Below are 18,111 nucleotides of genomic sequence, written 5' to 3'. Positions count from 1 at the left end.
TCATTACATGACATTACATTACCATTACCACATCAATATCATCATTGAGCCACACACACACACACACACACTGGTCATCATCAATAAATAATAATATTACCAATACCAATAATAATATCATACACACACACACACACACACACACACACACACACATACACACACACACACACACACACACACATATCACACACACACACACACACACACACACACACACACACACACACATATCATCACACACACACACACACACACACACACACACACACACACACACACAATAATACCACACATCACATCATCGACACACACACACACACATGCCGACATACAGATGACACAGATACAGATTGTTCATCACACATTACGTCATTGGTCATCACACACACACACACACACACACACACACACACACACACACACACACACACACACACACACATTACACACACTACACACACACACACACACACACACACACACACGACACATACTGAGTCATGACACACAGACGTTGATGACACATTACTGACACACACACACACACACACACACACACACACACACACACACACACACACACACACACACACACACACAATGACACACACACACACACAATACACAATATTACACACACACTATTACACACACACACACACACACACACACACACACACATTACATACATACGATACACACACGATACACACACATTACACACACACACACACACACATGATTACACACACACACACAATATCATTATCACATTATACAATATAATATTGAGACACACACACACACACACAGCCACGCGATATACATTATCAATACCACACATCATTACCACACACACACACACACACACACACACACACACACACACACACGCACACACACACACACACATACCACATCATCAATACTGGATAATATCATCATTACGATGATACGGCACACACACACACACACATACACACACATACATTGACACACACACACACACATACCACACATCATAGACACATCATTCACACACACATTTCATCACACACACACACACACACACACACACACACACATTACACACACACACATATTACTATTATTACATTATTTATCATACACAGCATATTATACACACACACACACGTCACACACACACACACAAATATTCACATCATGCCAGCACATACATACCACACACACACACACACACACACATCACACACACACACACACACACACACACACACACACACACACACATATCATCACACACATCACACACACACACATCATCACACAGATTACACACACACACACACACACACATATTACACATTTTACACTGTCGCACAGACCATGCATGACATGCACAGGCCATACATATGCATCAATATCATCAGATTACTACAACACACGACACACACACACACACACACATATTACATGCATCATTTCACATACCGACATATATACACATCAGACGCCGACAAATTATTACATCATCATCATCAATATTATTGAACACAAACATCATGCCACACACACACACACACACATCATCATCATCATCATGATGACGACACACACACAATATCATCAATAATAATACATATACATATCATCATGCATTATCATGTATCATTACCATTAATACTACCACATTACATGCATATAAGATACACAATATCATACATACATATATATATAATATATATATATATATATATATATATATGTATATATATATGTATATATATATATATATATATATATATATATATATATATATATATATATATATATATATATATATATATATATATATATATATATATATATATATATATATATATATATATATATATATATATATATATATATATATATATATATATATATATATATATATATATATATATATATATATATATATATATATATATATATATATATATATATATATATATATATATATATATATATATATATATATATATATATATATATATATATATATATATATATATATATATATATATATATATATATATATATATATATATATATATATATATATATATATATGACAGGGAGAGAGAGGAAGAGAGAGAGGGAGAGACAGAGAGACACACACAGAGAGACCGAGACACACACAGAGACCGAGACACACACAGAGACAGAAAGACAGAGAGAGAGAGAGACAGACAGAGAGACAGACAGACGGAGAGACAGAGAGGATGGGACAGACAGAGAGGATGGGACAAACAGACAGACAGAGAGAGACAGAGAGGATGGGACAGACAGACAGACAGAGAGAGAGACAGAGAGGATGGGACAGAGAGAGAGAGAGAGAGAGAGAGAGAGAGAGAGAGAGAGAGAGAGAGAGAGAGAGAGAGAGAGAGAGAGAGAGAGAGAGAGAGAGGGAGAGAGAGAGAGAGAGAGAGAGAGACAGAGAGAGAGACAGAGAGAGAGAGACGGAGAGAGAGAGAGACAGAGAGAGAGACTGACTTTTCTGTCCTTTTATTGCAAAAAAGTGTCAAAGGTAAAGATTCAATACAACAAAGCAAAGGATTATATACAAGAGTGGAAAAAAAGAAGAGAAGAAACACCCCCAAAAAATACATTGGAGAGAGAGGAGAAGATGATAAGAAGAGAAAACAACACAGGCTCCACACGTACCGCCAGAGACTGGGCAACAGCCCCTTGCGTTTGCACGTGCGTGCCAAGCGAGAGAGAGACAGAGACAGACACTTTTGGCCTCTTGATTGTTTGGGATCATGATGTGACAAGAGAAGTTATACCAGTACAAGCAAGTGCCTGAGCATTGCCCAACAAAGAAACAAGGTAAATTAAAACTTCAATGTTTGTTGTACACCATCAACAAGTTCACATCAGGATGTGTTCACACACCACTGTTGTGAGAACAGTGTACAATCACTGGAATGAATTTCAAGGTGCACGCGTGCTGTGACCAAGGTTTTAAAAAGGTAAACAACATCGGAAACAGAATCACAAACATCTTAAATTTTGCGTTTCTTTGATATGTATATCGCAAGCTTCGCTTCAGAGGACAAATAATTTGCTAACACGCACTCGTATTTATGCTGGTGGAAGATGCTAAAACCGTAAACAAAACCACAACAAGGAAAAGTTAGGCCGAGTCCCCGGATAGCACGTGATAAGACTGTAAAAAGGGGTGCCAACCTTGAGCAATCAATAAAAATGTGAAAAATAGTTTCTGTGGCACCGCAGAAGGGACACAATTCTGTGTTATCGGGACATATACGATGAGATAAAACATTGGATGGTAAAATGTAATGTGCCAGTCGCCACTGCAAATCTCCGGAGCGCTTGGCAGTGGGTGCCTTGTACATAACATGCTAGTTGATCGAAGTAGAATGAGTGGTCTGAAGCATTCTCCCCCAATGTGCTTGTGGTTCCACAGGTCTATCAGGAACAAGGGTTTTAACACACAAAGCGTAAACAGAAGATTTTTTCCATCAATTTAAAGGAGGTGAAACCTTGAAAATGAAGCAAAAGCTGTGGAAAGGGATGTTGGGATAAAGAAAGGTTTGCTTCCACCTGTGGAATCCATTTCAGTTTGGTTTGCTTGAAAAAGTGCAGAATCACAGAAAAGATTCTCCCAATAATTCGAATGGACCTCATTCCAGTGGCCACAGCGACGGCAGCAGCTGGCTTCCACTTGTGAGGAGAAGGAGTTCTGAGATCTTTTACCCTCGTACATCCAGCATCAATAAACTTCTGTACAAGAATACAATTGCTGCAGACCCCTTCAAAAATGGGGTTTAAAAAGATAGGCTCATTTAAAAACATTTCCAGGGAGTCGTCATTGTTATTTCGGCGAACAGTGACTGCCTGCCATGCCTTCAGCATGCTTTTATAAAACAGGGGGACTGATGCTATATCAACTTTCTTGGTGTCAATAAGGAACAGTTGCTGATCGTAGCCGAGTTTCCCCGCCTGCCGAAGCAGGCAGTGAGCCAAGGCCTTCCACGAAATGTCCGTGTACAGCAGTCTGCAAAGCGAAAGGAGGTGAAAAGCCATCACCTTGCTGGTAATAGCAATCAGCCCCTGTCCTCCTTCAGAAACAGGCAGGTTTAACACACCAGGTTGGAGCCAATGCTTTCCTCCCCAAAAGAAGTCAATAAGAATTGATTGTAATTTTTTAAGAAACAAATCTGGGGGCTGCAGCGCTATAAAAACGTGCCAAAGCATTGATGCTGCAAGGTTATTTAAAACAAGGGTTCGGCCCCGATAGGAGAGTTGACAAAGTAAGCCCTTCCAGTGTCGTAAACGTCTCTCAGTTTTAATTATTAGATTCCCAGTTTTTTAAAATGAAGTTCTCAGTTCCAAGAAAGACGCCTCGGTAAAGAATTCCATCCCTTTCCCATTTAAGTTTCTCGGGAAGAGTCGGAGGAATGGTGCCATTCTGTGGACCAAGATGGAGAGCTCTGCTTTTTCCCCAGTTCACTTTTGTGGAACTTGCCAAACCAAATTCATGAATGCAATGGACCAAGGCTGAGACATCCTCATTCGCACGAACGATTGCACAAAGATCATCTGCAGAAGCAATCACTTTAAACGGGTTCGCCATTGGTTGGGGAAGGAAACCGAGAAGACGTGCACGCAACCGAACGAGCAAAGGCTCAATCGCAAGAGAGTACAGGAGGCCAGAAAGAGGGCACCCTTGACGAATGCCTCTATTAGCCAGGAAAGGGGGACATAAAATGTTGTTAACTTTTAAGAGACTAAAAGTGTTGTTATACAGTAACTGCACATGAGAGATAAAATTTTCCCCAAAACCAAACCCCCGTAAAACAGAGAAAAGATAAAAATGATCAATGGTATCAAAGGCCTTTTCTTGATCTAAGAACACCAACCCGACATTCCTTTGCTCAAGAGAACAGATATCAATTATATCATGCACAATGAAGATACTGTCATGAATTGTCCTCTTCGGGACACAGTAAGACTGATCTGGGTGTTGGATCTCCTCAATTATGGCTTTTCAGGTGGTTGGCAAGGGCCTTGAAAAATATTTTGTAGTCTGCACAGAGTAATGAGATCGGACGCCAGTTGTGTGGTTGCTGAAGGTCTCCTTTTTTGAGGATAAGGGCGAGGACAGCCCTCCGGCAGCTTAATGGCAGTGAGTGTGACCATCGACCGTCGATTATAACCTCAAGTAGTTCTGGTCCTAGGAGGTCCCAAAAGGTTTTATAAAATTCCGCAGGAATTCCATCCAGGCCGGCGGCCTTACCCGAGGGTAGAGTTTGAAGAGCAGCTTGGAGTTCCTCCAGAGTTACTTCCTTGTCCATTTGTAGAACTGCAGATTTTGACAAGGTAGCTAAGGAAGAAGTCAGCACTGTTATCATTTTGTTGTCGATTTTCGGAGCATGATAAAGTTCAGTTAAGTAGTGTCTGAGTGAGGCTCTGACATCTTTTTGATTGTGTGTTATCCTTCCTTCCTTTGTCCTTACTGGAATTATCTGCTGACTTCTCTTTGTTTGAGCTTCCAGTCCAAAAAAGAACTTAGAGGAGGTGTCCAGGTAACACAAATTCTCCAGTCGGAGACGAATCAGCGCTCCTCTGACTTGCTTTGCACAAAGTCCAGCAAGAAGAGCTTTTTTTTTCACCAGCAAGAGGTTGGTTCTTTCATGATTTGAAGCCAAGAGGTTGGTCTGCAAATAAAATATTTCTTTGGCAAGCAAGGATTGAAGGGCAGAGTCATATTTGGTGTGGTAGGCTCCATATTGTTGGCAAAAGGATCTTATTTGCACTTTGACGTTGTCCCACCATTTTCCAAGGCAGGGGAAGAAAGTTTTACGTTGGAGCAAGGCTCTCGAGAACACACCAAAAGCATCAACAAAGAGTTGGTCATCCAAAAGGCTTGCGTTGAAAGTCCAGTAGGCAGCACCACGATTCCGAACTGGTTGGTGAATACGAAGTGCGACCATGTGATGGTCTGAGAAGCCACTCGGAATAATGTTCAGATTGCTCACAACATTTGAAAAGGTACTGTTGATGTAGAAACGGTCGAATCTTGCAAGTGATAGGTGGCCTTTTGAACACCGACTCCACGTGTATTGACGGAAAGATTGCGGATTCTCCACACATCAATCAGGGAAAACTTGGACAAGGCTTTCAACAAAGGCACTGTGCTTGCTGGGTGCGGCTCCTCTCCATTACGGTCAATGGTGGGGTCCATCGTGCTGTTGAAATCTCCACCCAAGCAGACAAGTCCATCAAAATCAATGTGTACAAGAGATGTTTCTAAGTGTGTGTAAAAGGCGAGTCTCTCCGTGCTATCGCTAGGTGCGTAGACATTCAGTACGGTGTGTTTAAAGCCATTATGTGTGAAGGTGAGTGAAATCAAATACCCTTTGATAATCTCATTAAAAACAACACTGGAACTGCAAAAGGAAGGTTGTATACAAACAGCCACCCCAGCCCTTTGGTGTTCCAGACTACTAAAAAACCATTTTCCCCTCATTGTCCTTTGCCATTCACATGCACAAGAGGAGCTACATCTTGTTTCTTGCAAAAGCAAAACATCAATGTGATTTGTCTCAACAAACTGTTTAACTTCTGCTTTACGGATGGAGGAGTGTCCCCCATTAATATTTAAACTCGCTATAGAGAAGGCCATAGGCTAACATAGAGTTTGGGTGTGTCAAAAACTTAGTCTGTCTGTGTCTGCAGCTCATTCTTTGCTTTGAGGATGCATTTCCGGAGTCGATACGCTTGTGATTCCGTCACACCAAGCTGTCCGGCTTTGAGGAGCAAAAGCTTCGCAGAGATTATAAAGCCGGGCAAGTCAGGGAAAAAGTTTTTAATTTTAACATGTTTCTTGCGAAAGGTGTCATGAAGAAACTTTATGATATCGGCAGGTGGAACACTGGAAACACTCTCCGAATTTTGGGAAACTGGATCATTCCATGCTTCAGCACTGCCACAAGAGGAAAGTGATGAGGCCCCGTCTGAATCATAATCCGAGTACCGACTGGTGTCCATTACATTAACGTTATGCTCCAAAGATGGAGCTGATGGTTTAATAAGGGAAGCCTCACATTCCGCTTCCAAAGGGGGAGAAGGAGTCGGGGAAGGAAGAGTGGAGGGAGAAGGAGTGGGGGGGGGAGGTGGAGTAGGGGGAGGTGGAGTGGGAGGAGGAGGAGGGAGGTGGAGTGGGAGGAGGAGGAGGGATGGGAAGACGAAGAGGTTTAGAAGTGGGAGGAGGAGGAGGAGGAGTGGGAGGGTGAAGAGGACGGGAAGGAGGAAGTATACTAATGGAAGGAACGTTATATTCTGCTTGAGATAAACCTGGTGTTTCACTAGTTGAAGCTTTACACCCTGATTCAACCAGGTTTGGAGTTATTGGTGACTTAGAAATGGTATAAACTTCACTGTTGGTCTTTACAGGGAGGGGGATTACAGTGGATTCGGTGTTAATATCCAAGGTGCTTGTGACTATGGGAGTAGTCACGTTTGCTCCCTGCTGCACAAAACCAATCTGCTCATGTTCACCAACCCCACCGACAAAAAAAAGTCATCATCCTCTGGAGCAATTACATCAAATCGATTTTTCGTTTTAAAAAGAGCATGTATTGTTGCTTCCAAACACGAGTCATTATTCTCGGCAGCCGGCGCCATCTTTTTTGCACAGCTCGCCGTCACATCTTGACTATTGTTATCATTTAGATGCTTCAATTTATGTTTCCTTTTTGAAGGAACGGTGAAGCTTTCGTCATCTGCCAGGGGAGGATTTACCTCCACTTTCGACGGCCCAGGCAGATTGTTCGAGTTTGAAGCGTCACCAACGTGCCCAACTCTAGATATACCACTATTCGTCTCAATGGGTTCGACCACACTCGATATGCCACTTAATATATTCTTGGGGCAATCGCTTTTTAAATGTCCCGATTCACCACAGATAAAACAAGTTGTGGTCTCCGTTGCAATATAAATCTGGTAATTGCGGTTTTTATTTTTTTAAAGTCATAACTGCATTGAGCGATTGAGCGTTGTTTTTTAGAATGATATAGCAATGACGTCGGAACGACATGATGTGGCGAACCGAAGCGTCAGAGCGCAGACGAAGTGGAATCATGGAGATTCGTGATACAACTGTGCCAAAAACGCTTAATGCAGTTACAATCTCCTCACTCGAGAAGAAGGACGGGATGTTAGACAGTGTTAATTTTACCGCCATCGTATCGAGATAACTAACGTTAACGAAGACGTCTTGCGGTACGGATAGACCGTTTTCAACCGCCTGAGCCACGTGTCGCTCCTCCGACAAGAAAACCACGACATGTTGGCTCATTTTCGAAGGAGCGAGAACATTCTCGATTCCTACGAGCTCTCCCAGAGCCATCACCACGTTCTCAATACTAACTCCATCAGGTGGAGTAATTGTCACTCCATTTTTCCGAGTGAGTGACTCGTACACACTATTGTGAAAACGTCCATTTGCCATAGCTGAAAGCAAAAGAAGAGAAGTTTAAGTTTAACCAAGGAAAACCGTCACAAGCAACCAGCAAGTGGGGTCAAATGAAGTATAAGGAAAAAGAAGAGTGTAAGGAAGAAGCTAAACCACCGATAAACAACAAGCCTATGAAAACAAGGCAGATGAAAAAGCAGGCCCTGAAACCCAAGGTTTCAAGGAAAACCCACAAAGCACCTACCATATATATATATATATATATATATATACATATCATATATATATATATACATATCATATATATATATATATACATATCATATATATATATATATACATATCATATATATATATATACATATCATATATATATATATATATATATATATATATATACATATCATATATATATATACATACATATCATATATATATATACATACATATCATATATATATATACATACATATCATATATATATATACATACATATCATATATATATATATATATACATATCATATATATATATATACATACATATCATATATATATATATATATATATATATATATATATATATATACATATCATATATATATATACATACATATCATATATATATATATATATATATATATATATATATATATATACATATCATATATATATATACATACATATCATATATATATATATATATATATATATATATATATATATATATACATACATATCATATATATATATATATATACATATCATATATATATATATATATATATATATATCATATATATATATATATATATATATATATACATATACATATATCATATATATATATATATATATATATATACATATACATATCATATATATATATATATATATATATATATATACATATCTCATATATATATATATACATATCTCATATATATATATATATACATATCTCATATATATATATATATATATATATATATATATATATATATATATATATATATATATATATATATATATATATATATATATATATATATATATATATATATATATATATATATATATATATATATATATATATATATATATATATATATATACATATACATATCCGGATGATACGGATGATCCGCTGTGGCGACCCCTAACGGGAGCAGCCGAAGGAAGAAGAAGAATAAGAAGAAGATATATATATATATATATATATATATATATATATATATATATATATATATATATATATATCTGTCTCTATCTGAATTGCATCTCTCTATATCTCCACATCTTCTTCTTCTCCTTTCGGCTGCTCCCGTTAGGGGTCGCCACAGCGGATCATCCGATCCGCATAGTGATTTGGCACATGTTTTACGCCGGATGCCCTTCCTGACGCAACCCTGGTCGCCTCTTACGACACAGGGATATGGTACACCTATTTTAACCGGGGTATACACCGGCCCAGTATACTGGTACTCATTTCGCCGACCTCGGAAGGATGATAGGCTGAGTCAACCCCCTGGTGTATTAATTCAGTGGCCCAACGGGGCTTGAACTCAGGACCTTTTGGATCCCAAGCCGCTGCCCTAACCACTGCGCCAACACACCAGGCTTCTATATCTCCACATCTATACCTCTCTAACTCTCCATGTCTCCACGTCTCAATCCTTTCTCGCCACCACTCTTTGTTCTCGACTCCACCACCTCCCTTTCTTCCAGATTCATTACAAACTGAACAATAAGCCAAGAAAAATGCATGAAAATCAAATTGTCTACTAATTTAGGATAAGTAGACAAGTTTGCTTTCTGAAGACAAATGTTATGCTCAAGAGAAAGAAAATGTTCTATTCACTGTCCCCTCTCTTTTGCACAGCCTTTTTTTTGGTGGACAACCAGCAGGAGATTTACCTCTGGCAAGGTTGGTGGCCAACAGGGTCAAGCAGCCAAGGTCCCGCCGGCCAGCAGTGGCTCAACACCCTGCGGTGTGCCATGCAGACGACCTTGAACTATTGCCAAGGTACAACACCATTTGAGTTGCATCGAGTGGTGGGGAAAATTAATGCTTTGGCAAACATGATTTATCTTTCTCTTTCCCTCTGCCCTTACAATCTTGAAAATTTGCAGGAAAATGTCCAGAGAAACCACCTAAAGCATACCTTGTTCATGCTGGTCTTGAACCTCTGACCTTCACAAACATATTTCCCAGCTGGGAGCACCGTGCAGACATTTCATCCCTTACTGATAAGGTAAAGAATCCACAACAAAGGCTGAGACCTGCTGTTAAGGGTAACCACTATTATTGGGTGCACCATCAAAAGGCAATCTACAAATCATGTGTGTAATCACAAACATGCTTACGACCAATGTAATCTGTAGCAATTCCTTAACACGAGCTGATTGCCCTTTTAAGGCAGTGTATAAATGCACTTTCATTGTATAAAACACATCTGTTGCAAAACAATTTAATAAGATGTCGCATACGATTTACAGTGTCACTGATACTGAAACAGTTTTTGGCAACCGTTATATTGCCTTTCCAGCAGTAAAGGCAGAGATTTGGAATTTGTTCATGGTGACTGCGATAGCTCGCCTCCTCTTTACGAAGGACACTGTGGGATCTTTAATGTCCACCAACTAATGCTGACAGATGGGATGCCCAATGTAACATCCATCCAGGGGACGGAACGCACATTGATGAATCACCCTGCCTGTGAATCATCGGGATGGCAGTTTATAGCTGGACCTGGATTCAAACCCAGACTCGTGTATGGCCTCGAGGCCATCTTGCCAGTCCCCCACAATTTGATATCCAATCCAAATTAATTAAAGTTGAACAAACTAATTCGGACAATTATGGTCTATTTCTAAAAGTGCTAAAACAAGGAGAATAGAGGCAAGCCAATAATCTACATTATAAAAGGAGCCGTGTCTGTCGTGTTATAACTTGAGAACAGATCAACGGATTTCAATAAATCCAATGACGGTGGATTCAGGGAACTCCTGGGAAGGTTTGTGACAAAATTGGTTTTTTTTAATGGGCGAAACTGCAAACGCCAACTTGCGACAGTGGTTATCCCCGCACTCCCAGGAATCCTTTTTTTTTTTTTTCCTTGGCCTATGGATTAACCATCACAGCAAAGATTGGTATTTCATCAGCAAAACGATGGGTCTTATACTCTAGTCCTAACTATAATTCATGTTTGTTGGGCAACTCCTCCTCCACTTCTTCTGGCCCAATTACATCCAGATCCCAATAAATGTATCGGGGTGTTTTTATCCTTGCCGGTGATCGATTGGGAGTGAGGGAGGGTCGCAAATTCTTGATGTAAATGTGTATCGTGTAACACCGCCTTTGGGAGGGTATTACAAGTCTCCACCATTTACAGTGCAGCGAGGTGTTTTGAATGTTTTTGCTGTATGTGCATAATCCAGATTTTTTTGTGTGTGTGTGTGTGTGTGTGTGTGTGTGTGTGTGTGTGTGTGTGTGTGTGTGTGTGTGTGTGTGTGTGTGTGTGTGTGTGTGTGTGTGTGTGTGTGTGTGTGTGTGTGTGTGTGTGTGTGTGTGTGTGTGTGTGTGTGTGTGTGTGTGTGTGTGTGTATATATATATATCTGTCAGAAGAATGTGTTGCATGCTTGGAACAAGATCGCCCGAAGGGCCGGTACTCTGCTTATAATATAAAAGCCGGATATAAAGTAGAAAATAGAAAAAAAACATTTCAAGATAAGATTGAAGAAAAAATTTGCAGCTCTCAACAAAATATTTGAAAACACAAAAGGCAAAGGAAGTCCATCCTTGTTTTGAAGTATTGGATAGATTCCTGATTATTTATTTATCCAAAGGAGGTCCACAGCCAACCCCCCCCCCCATATTTAATATAGGAAATATACCAAGAATCTTTAACGTTGAAACAAAAATACAACCAAATGAGAGCACCAACCTTCCAACACCCCCCCGCCCCCGCAACCACAGTCCCAGGAATTCTTCCCCCCATTCGTGAAATATAAAACATATAGATGGCCACAGATAGCTCAGAACTGTAAACCCGTAAAAAAAAAAAAAAAAAAAAAAAAGTCATGCCAATAAACTTTGTTGAACTAAATGGTAATTTTTCGTTTCTTCTCCCAATTGATAATTATTGTCATAAGTCGTGACAAACTCAGAAGATAACTGACTTGCCCCCTTGTGCTGAATGTCCATGACACAAGCAGGTGGATACAAATTGCCAAATCCGCCCTGTTGAGGAGGAGTTTCAGAGAATGGCAGAAGCATCCAGTCCCGATAGCCATGGATCCCTGGTGTTGACTGCAAGACCCGACCCATCCCCCTGGAGGCAGATGGAGCCATGTGAGAGATTTGGAGCAAGTTGAACCCAAAATGTATTTGCCGCTACCCCTCTCCCTCTCCCTCTCCTCCCCCCCCACCCCCCCCCCCACACCACACCTTTTCCCCTTCCCCCTTCCCCCAGCAACGATTGGGGACGTCTCTTCACAGTGGTTGTATCCCCCAACAAGTCGGGGGCCAAATTTTCCCTGCTACCCGGATTCATCAGGGCAGTGTGCTGATAGGTCCCCATGGACCAGCCCATTCCCTCTTGTCTCTTATATCTCATCTCTCTCTTTGTTTCTCACTCTGTGAAGGCGGGGATACACCATCCTGAATGTGGGGGATCTCTATCTGCTGTCTCTGTGCCACGAGCTTGTTCGAGAGAACGCTCCGAGGCTATACAAAAACAACAACAACAACAACAACAACAACAACAACAACAACAACAACAGCAACAGCAGCAGCAGCAGCCCTTCTCCCATTTCACAACTGTATCCCTTTAATTTTTCCCATGGCCATGCTGTTAATGACATTTTGCTACCATCGCCCTGAGTTTTGAAGTGTAGATATATTTGTACTATAAAAATGTGTAACTAATGAAATTAAAAGTCAATCCCACTTGCTGCTTAAGAAATGAATGGGGTGCAACTTTTAACCTTTTGTTAATTTTTACCCCTCATAGCAAGGGCAATTAACTTAACCGTGGCTCTCCAGGCCTCGGAATGGCGTCTCTTGCTACTACAGCTTCACGCAGTTTCCTCACTACAAGAGCCACCACCTCAGGCCTCACCAAGCAATCCAGGAGCTCATTCGTCGTCACAACCACTTGGTCATCGCCATCACCCTGTCTATCTACATCCTTCATCACCAATTTTCCTGTGCTTCTATCCACCAATTGTTCTCTTTTTGAACCTCTATTCCGCTCCACTCTCGCAATCTTTTGTGCCTTTTCAGCGCAAACACCTTCCTCTGTTCCTCCTGAGAATTCAGGTGATGGAGACGAGGGAAGAACGGGTATCAAGTTTGGTCCATACGGGATGGGTTTGGGGCTTTGCGAACACAAGTGGGAGCACTGGGGGCTGCCATGACAGTTTGCTGTGCTGTCTGTCTGTTGTCGATGTGAAGGATTTGGCCGGTTTGGGATATCAGGTGGCTTACTCTCGCCACAGTCCAAAATGGCAAGATTCAGGAAATGCAAGTTTGTCTTGTATGTCACATCTTCATCCTGGGAAAAAAGGAAAGAAATGAGAAACTAAACTTGCTGTGGTAGAAACACATATCAGGATAAGCTTTTTTTGTGTACAAGTTGTCTCTTGATTTCTATCCCAAAGTTTACTGTGGGATAAAATGCAACAATGTATCGATGTCCTACTAGAGAGATACCAGCAGTGTGTTGTTGGTCAAAGCCAAATAAGTCAAAGGGCCTCAAAAGTCAGTGACCAAAGCAACATTCGATACTTCGATGGGAAAATTTGATCGAGTGCTGCCATTTGTGGCATATTTCAAGAGAGACATCTGAACAAACACAAGGAAACAAAGCAGCTGGCTCGACAATACATTTAATGGGCTAAAGCTTGCTCTGTCTCTGCGTAGCAACAGAAGAGTGCCACTCAGTACTGTACAAACTTTCATGAAATGCCTAATGGGAAATTAACGTTGTAAATGACTCCTCAGAGTGAAACAATGCCAAGCATCAGAGCCATGATGCGAGCACAGGAAATAAATTTTAAAAAGGCTCTTCTGGCAAAACAGTTGCATCAGATCCACCTATAGGCATGGGCCTATATCCAGAGCTACAACATACTTCTCCATAGGGTTGTACTGCAATCTGCAGCCAATATCAGGAAGAGAATTAAATTCTTAATTTATAGACCAGTTCCCTCTTCTGAGGCGGACCTCCTTATCTCTATTATAATACCAAGCTTGCACACTAAAAACTCAGCTCGCAGTCACACGATCCCTATGAAATTGCTGTGGCACTCAGCGGACATGCCGACAATGTTTGGGAAGTCTTGGCGTTCCATAGTACCACTTGCATTTTGCACAATGTGTATTTTTGTCATTCCCCGTGTACGGTCTGTCATCTGCTACCAGATATGTTGTACTGTTATCCCGTGCATGTGCACGGGTATCGCTAGTATGATCTGATTTCACCCACAATCACAACCTAGAAGCATCACCGTTGTTTTTAAGCAGTCGGGAGTTGTACGAATGGGATGATTGAAATTCTCAGACTTGGACAAATGCCATGATGATACCATCATGATGATATCATTACTGCAAACCCAAAAGGGCCTCTCGCAGTGCAAGAATGTCAAAGTCAAATACTGCAACCAAGCACATGAAAAGCAAAGCTACTGACAAGTTTCGCCCAAAAGACCCTTCTGGGTTAAACAACAAGAAAAGATTACCTCTGTGGGGTTCAACCAGCAATCTGTGTTATCCAAATGGTCTTGAGTTTTCAGCAAGCAAACCAGCGTCCTGGTGAGGGCCTCTTCAACTCGAGCCTCTTTGTCCGAGTTCTGCCATTCAATATTAGGAGGCAATTTCATTCAGTGCAAATCCATGTATAGTTAGTTGGTACTTAAAAAAATGGTCCCAAGTCAAATGGAGCAGTTTGTATTTATAAAAAAGACATGCAGGACAAGGACCTGAAGATATATATATATATATTCATATATATATATATATATATATATTCATATATATATATATATTCATATATATATATATATATATATATATTCATATATATATATATATATATATATATATATATATATATATATATATATATATATATATATATATATATATATATATATATATATATATATCAGCTCATGGAGGAGTTGCAACACAGAGCACACATATTTAGACAAATACACAAAACACCAAAATAGACCAGACAAGCATAGCCGCCGACCTTGGGGGAGGCCACGCAACTTCCAGGGACGCTCTGGATACCGAAGTTGCCATCTTAGTGACCACTAGTATCTTCACAGTCAGTGAAGCAATTCATGATAAATTTACCCCCATGGGATGCCAACCCACAAGGTTTATCCACAGTCGGTCCTCTAAACGCTGAGCATTAAGCAAGAATGCAGCAAGTACCATGAATAAAGTATTTGGCAAGACTCGGCCAGGTTCAGAATCAAACCGCTGACCTCCCAGAGTCAGAGCAGATGCTCTAACCATTACACAAAGTCTGATACATGTGTCCTTATACAATTGGACATTCTAACCATTTTACATTAATTAGAGATCGATAGACAATTCAACAGTGATCAGTGTCTTGAACATGTTATGACAGCATCATGTGACTGGAAAGTGCTCAGATGAGAACACAAATTACACAAGAGTTAAAAGGTCTCCACAAAGCATAGACAAAGAGAGCGAGAGAGAGAGAGAGCAATGATTCAATAAAATGCCTGTAATTGGTTAATATCCACCTGGATAGATTTTGATACCAAATTGGGCTACAAAATCCAATATAATATTGTGGAGAGGCATACTGATGACTAATCTCCAAAGGTGGTGTCAGAAGTAATAAATAACTTAACCAAGGCCCAAAATATCTGTTTTCATTGTTTGGGCTTTTGTTTCCATGATTAAAGATGGCATAATTGTCAGATTTTATTCGACATTGCACCTTTGATGTGAGGATCCTTTTTAGGAATCCAAATAAGCTTGGTGTTGGCTTAGGGTGGTGTGGTTAGGGTGGTGACATGGGATCCTAGGGTCCTGAGTTCAAGCCCCGTTGGCCGCTGAATTAAAATACACCAGGACGTTGACTCAGTCTGTCATCCTTCCGAGGTCGGTAAAATGAGCACCAGTGTACTGGTAAGGGGGACACTGCATCAGCGGCATAGCTGCGTCCCAACCAATGATGCATCCAGCAGCCACAGGCTACGAGAGAGAGAGAGAGAGAGAGAGAGAGAGAGAGAGAGAGAGAGAGAGAGAGAGAGAGAGAGACAGACAGAGAGACAGACACACAGAGAGAGAGACACACAGAGAGAGACACACAGAGAGAGACACACAGAGAGAGACACACAGAGAGAGACACACAGAGAGACACACAGAGAGAGACACACAGAGAGAGACACACAGAGAGAGACACAGAGAGAGACACACAGAGAGAGACACACAGAGAGAGACACACAGAGAGAGACACACAGAGACAGAGACAGAGAGAGAGAGAGGAATCCAAATGTTGAATAGCTTCAAGCTGGAGTTATTTGTTTTCGTATTGCTTGGTCGTTGTTTCAATTACCCTGAGCAGTTTAGCACAGTCACATCTGTTCCTACATTCTTCTGTTGGAACGAAATGAACTCAATCTTGTTGTGGTGTGATGGTTGGACTTATCAATGTTCAATTTCTTGATTCCTTTTAACTTCCTTCATACATTTTGCCGATTCCAAAATTTCAAACTGTATCTTTCTTTTTTAAACAACTTTTTTTTTTCAACACAAGGTCAAAAGCTCATAATGGAGCATGCACGCACATGCACACGCACGTCCCCAGGTGCCAGAAACATCTTTACAATGGCGCCGCTTTTCTCACCGCACTTTGCGGGGCATTTCCTCAGGAATAATTTCCTCCTCCCCATGGATGCCAAACGATAAAGATTGTCCATGCTCTATCCTTTTAAATGCTGAACGTCAAGTAAGCAAGCAGCACATACCATTTTAAAAGTCTTTCAGTATGACTTGGCCAAGGCTTGAACCACCGACCGCGCAGACTCGGAGTGGACGCTCTAACCATTACACTACCGAGTCTAACTTTTGCATTCACATCAACCATAATGGCTGAAAGGTTGGGTTGGGGAGGGAGTGGGGTTGTAGATTATTTCTGCTTCATGGGTTGCGTTCTTGCTTCTGAAGTGCCTGCTTGAGGGTACTGTTGCAGTCTGTGTTCCCACAAGCAAGCTCGACTCAGGTGTAGCACTTTGGGAGGCTGCCCAAAACATCTGGCGCAAACTCAGGTCCCCTTCTCTACCTGATCGGGACTGGAGCTACACAGAGCACGATATTCCAGTCAGTCCTGATGAAGCCACTAGTTTGCACAGTTGGTGCCATCTGGAACGCTCCTTGTTTGTCTGCAAAGTTTCCTGAAGCACCTCACCTCTTTACTGAGGGTCAATCATCTGTTGTACCACCCCCCCCTCAATCCTACATTTTCCCCATCTTTGCCTTTCTACCCAGGGGGGCCCCTCTGGTTTTTGGGCTCTCTCTCTCTCACTACGGTGTTAATGAACCTCCTCTGAGAGAAAAAAAAGTTATTCACCATGACATTCTCAGATCT

General features: G+C 40.9%; 2 protein-coding genes across 4 annotated transcripts in view; both read left to right on the top strand.

Annotated features, from left to right (window-relative positions):
- Positions 1-18,111, top strand: part of LOC147031784 (uncharacterized) — an 86,468-nt gene that overhangs the window by 44,783 nt on the left and 23,574 nt on the right. The window contains exons 21-22 of the mRNA XM_085849968.1: positions 13,761-13,955; positions 17,691-17,843. Coding sequence (XP_085706094.1) covers positions 13,761-13,955; positions 17,691-17,843 — 348 coding nt within the window. The remainder of the gene's footprint in view (positions 1-13,760; positions 13,956-17,690; positions 17,844-18,111) is intronic.
- LOC147031785 (supervillin-like) lies at positions 10,103-13,659 on the top strand. Of its 3 annotated transcripts, none has more exons than XM_085867582.1 (4): positions 10,103-10,498; positions 10,606-10,727; positions 12,689-12,827; positions 13,121-13,440. In XM_085867582.1, the coding sequence occupies exons 1-4, from the start codon at positions 10,303-10,305 to the stop codon at positions 13,138-13,140; spliced, it is 477 nt and encodes a 158-aa protein (XP_085723708.1). In that variant the 5' UTR covers positions 10,103-10,302; the 3' UTR covers positions 13,141-13,440. The 3 variants fall into 3 exon arrangements, 2 of the variants coding, with proteins under 2 accessions (XP_085723708.1, XP_085723702.1); XR_015054426.1 differs by adding an exon at positions 13,521-13,659 and having other exon boundaries at positions 10,337-10,498; positions 12,689-13,297; XM_085867576.1 differs by having other exon boundaries at positions 10,111-10,498; positions 12,692-13,440.

The sequence above is a fragment of the Eptatretus burgeri genome, chromosome 2, assembly GCF_056783735.1.
Source record: "Eptatretus burgeri isolate ZD-2024b chromosome 2, Ebu_testis_v1, whole genome shotgun sequence".
NCBI classification, from domain to species: domain Eukaryota; kingdom Metazoa; phylum Chordata; class Myxini; order Myxiniformes; family Myxinidae; genus Eptatretus; species Eptatretus burgeri.
The sequence above is the reverse complement of the archived record's forward strand: the minus strand, read 5'-3'. Positions and strand labels throughout refer to the sequence as shown.

Bases quoted from the DNA above. Each gene is read 5' to 3' on its own strand.
- LOC147031785 (XM_085867582.1), top strand. From the start codon at position 10,303: ATGCTCAAGAGAAAGAAAATGTTCTATTCACTGTCCCCTCTCTTTTGC. The intron at 10,499-10,605 runs GTACAACACCAT...GAAAATTTGCAG, and splicing joins GACCTTGAACTATTGCCAAG to GAAAATGTCCAGAGAAACCA. The intron at 12,828-13,120 runs GTGAGAGATTTG...CACTCTGTGAAG, and splicing joins CTGGAGGCAGATGGAGCCAT to GCGGGGATACACCATCCTGA.